General features: G+C 45.1%; 1 protein-coding gene across 1 annotated transcript in view; it reads right to left on the minus strand.

Annotated features, from left to right (window-relative positions):
- Window positions 1-10,465, minus strand: part of EXPH5 (exophilin 5) — a 35,118-nt gene extending 24,653 nt beyond the window's left edge. The window contains exon 1 of the mRNA XM_066570864.1: window positions 10,347-10,465. Within this exon, the coding sequence (XP_066426961.1) occupies window positions 10,347-10,465 (119 nt within the window). The remainder of the gene's footprint in view (window positions 1-10,346) is intronic.
- Window positions 10,466-11,008: the final 543 nt, after the last annotated feature.

Genomic DNA, 11,008 nt, shown 5'->3' on the forward strand with positions numbered 1-11,008 from the left:
TGCATGCAATACAGGGGAAAGCTCTATTCTGTGAATGTTTTATCGATTAGTTACAATGTCTCTGTAGGCTACAAATGACAGTCTAGAAAAAAAGGGTGTTACATTGCAAGCTACCTACCAATATTGTATGGTAATAACAAAACAAACCCATGATGCAACGGAAAGAAAACCCACTTATCATCTTTAAAGTGTGTCACATAGCTTCTGAATGGTAGTGATTAATGTCTCTAATGAGATTACTTCATTAATAGGAATTTCTATTAATATTAATACATGCTAATAGAGGCAATGGATATAATTCTCCACATAAAGACTGATTTATTTGCAGTCATAGACGTAGTCTCAGTCCAAAAACACGGGAATAAGTTGTGAGCTCCTGAATTTCTGTCCCAGAAATCTTACATGGAAATGTAAGATGTATACCATGTGTAGCACATGATGGGTTGGAAGGCTGAGGATCAGGTCTCTCAATAAATCTGAAGCTAATGATTAACAGAGACATATTTACTCTGCCAGGGTAGAGCTGCTAGTTGATTACAACGAACTTTTATAAATATTGATAGCATGCAAAGAGACAGTCATCTATTGCAAGTAATTTACAGCTCAGTCATGTATTGTAGTTAACTGCCTTACAAAGACATAAAATGCAGACACTATTCCTCATCTTATTGTTTGACTTTCTTTATGAAAAACCTTTCCTAATAAACAATATAAGAAAAAAACCCCAAAACCAGAAACAAAACACAGGCTAGGTGAGAATTCTGTAGGAGGGGAATCGGTTTCAAATTAAGCGCAAATCCTCATCTCTACAAGCAGGTTTGTGCATGATGGCCCATGGGTCTGGACAGAGTTCTGAAATGGAGAGGCTCCAAAAAGGCCATTTCCTTGTACAGAGCTAAGCCTGAAGCCAAGGGGTCTCAAAATGCACCTTTGCAATCTCAGATAATTGTGCAGAGTCCCACATCAAGCAGAGTTCACAGCTCTGGACAGGTCAGTGTACCTGCACACAGTTTATGTGTTACTGTAACACTACAAAAGCCTCATTTACATTGCTTTAAACTAAGGAAATAGGTCATAAGAATTAATGAAAGCTTTAGAAGTTGACACAGTGGGTGTTTTTCATCTGGAAATGTAATGCTTATATACATGTATGTAATATATACTTACACAGAGATTCTCTCCTATAGTACCTTAGACTCTCATAATTTATCACAACTCTTCCACTGGAAATGGAAATATTTTAGTATAATAATGCTTTAAAATATTATATTTACATGTGTACAATTTTGCATATATTAAAAAACACACAAATATACACATATAAATATGTATTTAAGAACACACAAGTCTCTAATGAAGAAAGAGACTGCAGAGCACCCCAGACACAGTGCTACAGCTTTTCCTGACTGCAGCTTTCTGCACTCAGACCCCTGCTGATCTAAAACTCCAAAGATATGGCCAGTAGAAGTGTTACAGTTCCTTGATTATTCCAATAACAATGTAAATTTGATGTAATTTATGTGCTATAAAGTGTAAACATACTGTACTTTTCATAATTTACTCTTGGCTATTGTGGTTTTGATGCATTTGTTCACAGTTAATATGGTACCAGTATATGGATTTATTTATTTCTGAGGTAAGACTGAGAAAAAGAAGATAATTTCAGTTAAGAGTTTAAAATTCAGACATTTAAATACAGTTTATTATAGTTAACAGTGTAAACATAATAATTTAGCTGAAGAGAAGGATTGTGAATAAATTTTCTGTGAACTTTTAGATGCACATGTCCTCAGAACAAATCCCATTTTTCTCTACCTGCTTTAATGAATTTCCTGCATTAAATACTTAAGTAGTGCATTTTTTCAGACTGTAAGCTCCAAGGAAATATGTAATTTGTCAATTTAAAACAAGTACAAGAAAGACCAAACAGAGGTCAGGCCTTAGTTTAGATAGTCCTGTGTTAAATTTCTGGAACAGAAAAGAAAATGAGGTCTCTGTGCCCAAAATTCAAAACTCCAGTGGGCCAGACACCACTTGATTTGAAAACTAGATTCAGAGAGAAAAAAGATTTAAAAGGATAATTAAATTCACTACACACAAACCACTGGCAAAACCTAAATTTAAGAGAAGCAAAAGAGACAGATAGTCACAACAATTTTCAAATGCCTTCAAAACAGTATCTGACAGAAAGCAGTGAACATCAGCTGGAGTCCTGACACACAGCCCAAGCAGCTTTGCCCCCAGCTGTTAGCCAGGCCGAGAGCCACATCTGTGGAAGGTGCAAATGCTGCATGTCTGCATGGATGTGGGAGCTGGGAGTACATCAGGGGCCAAATCCAGCAAAACTCCAGCTCCTTGGGCTTCACTGGGGAAAGAAGGTGCTGCAGCCTTTGTGATACACAGGCCTATGAGACACACGTCACCTGAGCGCACCACCAGAGCACAGCTGTGCCAGTAGGCACAGGGAGATCGCCAGACACTCTGAACGTGAATCAGATGTGCTGTGCCAAACACTTTTTTGAATTATGGGCACAACCAATTTATTATTTCTGAAATACATGCAAGGACTTGAAGGCATTGGGACACTGTGTAGAAGTTGTCGGCATGAGAAAGTCATTCTCTTCTCATCATAGAGGCACCTCAATGACTCTCTGCTAGCCTAGTAGGGAAAGCTGTCTTCCACCTAACGGTAATTTCTAATTCCAATTAATGTCAATTGTTAATTTAACTTCTGCACTTGAATTGTGGAGGAGACAGAGGGTGTTGAGAATATAGAGACATTACTGTTGGAATGTCAAACCTGGGAAGTGTGCAGACTTCCTACAAGGTGCACAAGACTGTAATTGGATCAAGACCATACAAAACCTAAAAAAATTGGACTGTTCTGCATTAGCTATTCCAGAATAACTCCCCATATTGACTGTCTACTCAATAGTTAGTGCTTGCTTGCTCTGCTGTGTCCGACCTATTTATTCTTGAAGGCTGGTCAATTTATCTATATAGACAGAGTTCAATGAACTGTCTGCCTATGACTTAACAGTAAGTCTTGGCTTAAATCTCATCAGTTTCAGCACCATCTTACTTTTGGCAGCCCTAGTGACATCAGAAAGTGAGCTCAATAATAACAATAATAATCTTTGTGATTTTCACTTTTACACTGTTTGGTCACTTGAAAATGCAAACATTAGTCTCAACAGTCTGAAAGACAAGGCAGAAAGCCTGTGTTTGAATGAGCACAGGTGAAAGTGCCCTGAGAATGTCCTTCCTGCTCCTGTGGGTTTGGCTGCCTGGGCCCTGGACCAGCCTAGGCAGAGCAGGGCTGGGTGTCCTTAGACAAAGGTGTTGTGAAGAAAACAGCCACAGGCTCAGCAGGAGTGAGCCCTCCTTCCCGGGAGCTGCCTTTCAGCGCAGGCTGTCCCGCTGGGCCATGCTCCACTTACAGCCCCAGGTGCATCCCCAGCTCCATCCGTGCATGGCCTCTGCCCTGACCCCTAGGCTGACACCCAGCTCGGCCTCCTGCCCGGCCCCTCACCCCTGGCCTGCCTGGCTATCATGGGGCCATGGCTGACCCCAGTCACTGTCACCAGGTCTGACCCTATCCTGACTGCTCAGCTTGAACATGGCCCTGCACCATGATTCCAGGCCTGCCCCGTGAGCAGCAGGCTGTGGTGAAGCAGGCCTGACCCCAGCCCTGAGCGTGACTCAGCCCCACGGCCTGGCCCGGGCCCCAGCCCCACCATGACACCACGGCCATCACTGCAGTGCCCGTCTGTGTCACCGGGGACAGGCCCTGGTGGCCAGGCCCTGCCCTGCCAGCCCTGTGGGGAGCCACCATGGACCCAGTAACCTGAAAAAAGAAGAAATACATTCAGTGCCCTGCTGACAGGCTATTCCAAACGTTATACACCTCAAAAGGCCACCACACACACCATAGGAAACCCCCTGCCCTCAAACACCAAGTGCAAATCTTTAGAGGAAAGGACTGACACTGAAATTAATTCATTATGAAAGGACAAGACCAGTGAGCTGGCAGCAAGGCTGGTCCAGACTCTGCTCTGTAGGCATAAAACTGGAGTTACATCACAGACTTTGGTCTAGTTAGTCCAGATGGACAGAGTAAAAACCAACAGAGAAAATGGCACACACAGTGCCTACTTGCCCCTGGCCATTTCTACTTCTCCTTCTCAGCCTGTGTGAAGCCCCAGTCTGCAAGTCTAGACCCCACCACAAGATAGGACTATTAAAAAACACAATGAGGAAAAAACTTGGTATGCAACTTACCAATTACATTTGGCTACAGTACCCCCACTCAAACAAGGGAAGTCTCAAAATGGGATTCTTATGATAGCAATTGTTTACCAAAGCAAGTAAAGGTTTTTAAGTCCTGGTCTTCCCTGCCATTTTTGCTTCTACTGGCACTTCTTTAGCATATTAGCCCTTCAGGGCTTCAAAGGCCTATTTTCATTAGTGTTTACAAACCACTAAACACACAGGTGGTACAGTATCAGTGGTAAGTAATAATAGTATCTCCTCCACATCAAGACACAATAGAACACTTGCGCCCTGAAACATTCCTGGGTGGAGTATCTCTTATGAAAGAATTTCTTTATTAATGCTTTGTTCAGGAGGGGAGTTCCACTGGAACAACAATATACCCAGGTAATGCTGTCCTGGTATCCTGTCTGCTCTCCCCATCCATGCAGCTCATGTACTTTGGAGCTGATTTTAAAAAATTCTTTGTAATTATGAGGAGTTGAGCCCCAAATCTATATCTCTAACACCCAAGAAGTTATTCTTAATCTCCAAGAAGGTAAAGAGGACTACTTCTGTGAATATGACAAAATAAAGCCTGCAATGGCAGACTCCTCAAACTGTAAGCAAGACAATGTAATTGAAGCACCAAGCACGAATATGCTCAAATACATACAAAACTGAGTATGTCTGCACTTCTGCAACAAATGTCTTCCCAAAAGAAGAAGGTGAAAAAATACATTTCCAACACAGGATTGTATTCCCCTGCTATTGCCAGACCTGTGAGAATAAATGGCAGTCAGGAGAATACAGTAAGGAATTACTTGCAACAAATGAACTCAGTAAATGATCTGCATGAGGCAGTAAGAACAGCTGTGTGCCTGTAACAAGTAACTATGTCCAAATGATTTAATTTAGAGACTGTCTAGAACAGTCAAAGGACAGGACTCATCTTTCCCACAACACTCAAATGTTGTTAATGGGTCAGCAAGAGTGGAGCACTGAGTGGTGCTGACTGTACCTCCCAATTAATTTCATATGCTTTTCATCTTCAAATTTGAGGGTAAATTAAAATAAACCTTTGTTTTGCTCCTGTCTATTCTCATAGTCATCTGTAAAATAAATCTCCTAACCCCCCCCCACCCCCAAAAGCATAAACCAACCTGGAAAAGAGCAAAACAAATTAAACCAAATGGAATGAGTGCTCTCCTCTCCCACAAACTCCATTTCCCTTTCCTCTTTTTTTCAGTTTCTATTCAGAGACAGTGACTGAGGTGCCAGATATGTTCTAGAGCTGGCAATTATTTTTTTACCATTCTTCCTACTGAAAAAAAGAGAACAAATCCTTAAATAATACATGCATACTTAGTTCTCAAAACATGATCTAGAAAGTAAATTGCTGCTAGGGCAGGTAGGTTCATTTCCCTATTCTGTGGCTCAGTCTCTCAGTTATTTTCAGTATCTCTTTTGTAAGTGAAGATAACAGTATTTCCCTTTTTCTCAAGGATTAATGAACAAAACCAGCCCAAGACTATTGCATGCAATTGTAATAGGAGCATTACATAAAACAGCCAAGTCTCCTAAATACAATTATTAAAGGATACAGAGCTTTTGTGCCCTTTTACATGCATTTTCTATTTATCCATAACTCTTCTACTCTGTCTTCCAACTGTTCACTTTTCGGACAACCCGCAACTGTACCAGCTACCTGTTCCCATGCCCCATCCCCCTACCTGCTGCCTCTTTTAAGTAGCTGGTTCCATGTCTCCTGGCTCTTCTCATCTCAGCTGCTTTCTCTGGGCCTTGATGCAGTTCCAGGGGTGGAGGTGCATCTCAACACCCAGTGTTCAGACTATGAGACATCAGAGATGCAAACTTGACTGGAATGACACCTGCTTGGGCACTGTCTGCCTCTCTATGCTCTGCAGAGGGAGGAGCTGCCTTAAAAGGCAGGAGATAAAAGGCATTAGCTCCACCTCTGTATCCCATAGCTTCATGCCCTAATGCTGCTGAGACTTCCTACAGGGACTGCCAGTTCCTCTGCTACCTGCCAGGCTCTGCTGTCCTGAAGAGATGGAAGGCAGTCAGCCTCTCTTCATCCTGCCCATTTGCTTCATCAATAAAGGACAGGAAAGAGAAGCACCTTCAGGTTTGTTTGGCCTTTGGGACCTGGAGGTCCATGTGCAAGTATTAGTTGGCAGTTCTTTTTTTTCATTTCTGTCCCCAGTAGCTGCAGAACAAAGCTTAAGAAGATGAACTGGGTGCACTCTGAAGTCTTGAAACCATTAGTCAAATATGTGATTTTCAGGCCTATTTCATTACATACAGAAAGTTGATCTGTGATATTAATACCTGTGCAAGTATTCATTGCACTCTTACAGAAACTGAATTTTTGGAGAGCCATCTGAACAGGATACTGCACTGCGAACATGCTGTATTCCTCCCTGCCTTCTCCTGGGCATCTAATTGTAACTGAAGTATTTGTGACAAGGAACCTCCTTCCACAAGCTTCTGTAAAATCATCAGTTTCACTAACCAGGCTTATTAAGTAGCATTTAATGACTTGAGTTGGACTTCTGCCTTAATACTGCAAATACTATAATGGAACAACGCATGTATATTTATATAAAACCACGAAATTCCATCTCTCTTCTGCACTAGCATGTAAATGAAATTTTCTTTGAATTGGTATTATGAATGAAACTGGATTGGATGAGCAAAGAAATCTGAAGGGAAGTGTTATCCAAGTTCAAAATGAGTAAGGTTTTTTTTCCTTTTAAATTATTATATACGTGATTAATAAGTTTCTGAAATATTTTCGGTGTATATAGCAGTGCGCAGCCATATGAGTTATACCAAAGCTGACTGTTGCTGCTTCTCTGAAATTGTTTCAAGGAGAAGGAGGCAGGTAGGTCTGGTTTGTGGTGGCTGTTCAAAGGCACAGCTGAGAGGAGCCACGAGAGGGCACTGGAAGGAGAGAACCGCCCAAAAAATGCACTCCTGGGAACCAGCAGGCCGGGACACAGCAAGAGCTCTGCTCCCTGCTCATAGCAAGAATAAATTAAGGTCCAACAGGACATACCATTCATACTGGCCTGGGACACCTCTCAGGGACACCTGAGAGGTGTCCCAGGCCAGGCTTAGAGGTCTGAAAGCTTCCAAGGGAGCCAAGAAAGGGCCAACGGTTCCCAAAGAATGTTCTGGGGCATCAGAAGCAACAGGAGGGGAAGCACCAAGCAGAGCTGAGAGCTACACAAATGTGCACAGTTGACAACCTAACTCACACGTTCCTGCTCTACACAAAGGCTACAAAGAGAAAGGGAGATGAGAGGCTGTGTAAAACAAACTGTTCCCCAGAAAATCTCCCCATTAAACACTTCATTTCACAAAGGCATGGGCTGACTGGATGAAGAGAGATCCAGTTCTACCCAGTGCAGGTGAGCAACAAGGAAATAAATGTACTTGTCAGGAAATAATTGCAAGCTCAATACATTTGATGAAGTCACAATAAACTACAGAGAATGTCAGAATTAATATTTTGATTTTATTTCTTATTTCATCTTTCAAAATTAATTGGTGCTAACATTTTTCAGTAGAACAAATGTAGCTTGTTCCTGCTTTTTGGACTCTAGATCCCACTTTATAAGTGGGAATGAATTTCAATTTTTCATTGATCTTTTAAGAGACTGGCAGACAGCTATGTGCTTGCTTGTATGACACCAAACAGTGTGGACAAGATCAGCACAGTCATTGGAACCTGACTTTGGTCTGCCAGCAAATGCTTCATTCCCTCTGTCAGTCCAGTCTAGATTGGTCTATACAGGAACCTGCTGTATTGTAAATACAGATGGTCACTGAAAACACTTTACCAATTTGTTACTGACCACTGGTTGTTACTGATTTGCTCCCTGGCCCTGCCCAGCTCCAACTAGCTCTTTCCAAAACCATGCCCAAGAGCAGTTTGAAGGGCAACTCACTTCATTAATTTTGTGCAAAAAGAGTAGTCCTAATGAAATTGTTCCTTGCATTCCACAGTGTCTCCTATATGCCTTGTTTGATTGACAGCATCAATCAAATAGCTTCAAAATCACACTTTGAAAATATCCCAGGAGTGGGCTGCCACAGTTCTCAGGCATTCTTTAAAAACTTTTATACTGAAAAAATGTCTATGAAGTTAATTATCAAAATAATAGTAATAAGAATGGCAAGGAGGCAGGCATATGGGACAAAGGGGAACAAATGCAATTTTGTTTAGAGCCTCTGAAGCTCACTGTGGTCATATAGGAACTGCAAGATTTGGCCCTCCAGGGTGATCACTGTTATTACTTTGATTATAGTAGCACAGGGCAACACCACACAGACTGGAACCTGTCTGCTCCTGATGAGAGTCTTCTGGCCCGAAGAGCTTACAGTCTAAATAGGACCAGGTAGACAAGTGGAGTGAGAAAGAAAGTACTTTTATTAGGTCCAGGAGAGATTAGGAAACTTGCCCAAGGACACATACCTTTGACAGATCCAGGGTTTAACCTAGATTTTCAGTATGGCACCTTGGTCATAAATACTTCACCTACCTTCTGCTCAACTAGTGAATGCCTCTTCAGCTGAGACTTAAACAGACTACATCTCAGTAAAGCATCACCAGAAACATCCTGTTATACCATGTTTATTTTGACAGCTTTCACATAAATAACATTTTTTATTGACAAAGTCCTAAGTGCACAGACAAAGAAAAAATACAAATTTGGGGGTAGGTGAAAGCCTCAAGCTCAAAAGCAGGCTATTGCTTCACAAGGCTCTCTATGGCACTGGAAGTTTCAATGCATTTGCTTCAGCTTTAGTCCCAAAAACTCGAGTTTTAAACTTACAGCCCTCCAGCTATGTAATTCCCTATATCCAGCAAAATATTTTTCCTTTTTGGGAGGGTAATAATAATAAGACACATGGAGCAGAAATTAATCAGAAAAAGAAAAGTAATACCAAGTTATGGAAGGAAAAAATTGCCAAACAACTCAGTCCAGGTGCACATGCCACAGAAAACCAAGACAAGTTTCAGATGTAAGTCATTGTTGACACATAATATTTAACCATGCTCATCATAAAATCCACTTTACTGAAATCAAAAATACACAGTACAAATATCCACTTGAAGCAAATGTTACTCATTAACATTCCCTCTATATCTCACATGAAAGCATTACCTATGAAAAGTGCCCACTTGCAAATCTGAGAGGACACTGCCTCTTACTTCACAATGTGCCAAAATTCATACCTCCGGGAAGAAATTATAACCTTTAATAATAAACGGCTCATTTTCCAGCATAATTTCTATTAATTCCTCGACCTTTGCTTTCACTATCAACACAAATAGCTTTGATGATTGCACAAAGGAGAAAAACGAGCTAGAAACAAGGTCGAGGTGTCCTATATCTTGATAAGGCAGAGAGAATTCAATTAAGTCACTTTCAAGAGTCTTGTGCACTAACTTTCAGGCAGGTGAGCGCCTGCCTTTGTTTCCAAAAGCTGCCAGGATCGACTCAAAAGCCGCAGAGTTGCTACGTTTCCCTGCAAGGTCCAGCACAACTTCCCCGTCGCCGTGGTCTCCCGGTACCGGTGTTTAGCCCACACCCCATGCCAGCGGCACGGTGAAGCACAGAAGCGGCCTCCTCCTCCTCCCCGGGGAAGGAGAGGTGCCACGGGGAGCCGCAGCCGTGACTCAGAGCCGTCTCTGTCACAGCACGCATTTCCCAAACGTCCCGATGCTCCAGGTGCCCGGCCGGACGGCTCCGGCGGCAGCCAGCGCTGGCGGGAGCCACTGGCGCTCCCCGCTGCCCCGGCAGCACCGGGGGAGCTCAGCCCTCCCTGCCGCGCAGCCCCGCAGCCCCACGCCGCCTTGGCCGGCGCAGACCCTTCCCCGAGGGACGCACCCCCGCCATCCCCTTTCCCGCTCCCCACCTCCTTTCCCGCTCTCCCCGTCGGGATGAGCGTCTCCCCGCACCGCCGGGCTGGGGCCGTGCGCCCTCCGCAAACCCCGTTCCGCGCCCTCCACCTCCGCACGGGCGCGATGGGCACGGCGGGACGGGGCTGAAAGCCGGTACCTGACTCTGTCCTTCTCTGCCCGCCGGAGCTCCGCGTCCCTCTGCAGCACCTGGAAAATCGCCCTGGCTTCCTCCTCGTTCAGAAAGCTGAGATCTGGCCCCTGGGGCGCTGCGGTCATGGCTTGGCTTATCGGCGGGCGGGCGGGCGGAGGCGGGCGGGCAGCGCTGAGCCCCGCGGAGCGTGCAGCCGCACCAGCATGGCCGAGCGCCGGGCGGACCGGCACGCCGGCACCGCGGGACACGCGTGTCCCTGAACGGCGACAGCCGGCGCGGCGAGCGCTCGGGACCGCCCTGGCCCGGGCTGGGCAACTCCCTCCGCAGCGATCGCAGCGCAGCCCGGCGGGGCGGGGCGGGGCGGGGCAGGGAGGAGCGGGGAGGCGGCACCGCCGTCGGGGCCGAAGCCCGAGGCGGAACCGGAGTGGGCGTTGGTGTTGGAGTGGCCGCTCGCCCCGTGCTCGTGTCCCCCGGTTCAGTCGGGTGATGGATGCGCTGAGCGCTCGGCGCGGTGTTCGCGGTGGCACTGCCCCGGGAGCGCACGCCCGCACGGCGGGGCCGCTGCGGTTCCCCCCTGGCGCTGACGGCACCGTTCCCGCCGGGCAAGCCCCGCCACGTCTCTGCCCGGTTCCCCGCGGCACCCGAGTGCGGCCCCGGTGCTCCGCCTG

The sequence above is a fragment of the Molothrus aeneus genome, chromosome 2 (genome assembly GCF_037042795.1).
Source record: "Molothrus aeneus isolate 106 chromosome 2, BPBGC_Maene_1.0, whole genome shotgun sequence".
Classification (NCBI taxonomy): Eukaryota; Metazoa; Chordata; class Aves; order Passeriformes; family Icteridae; genus Molothrus; species Molothrus aeneus.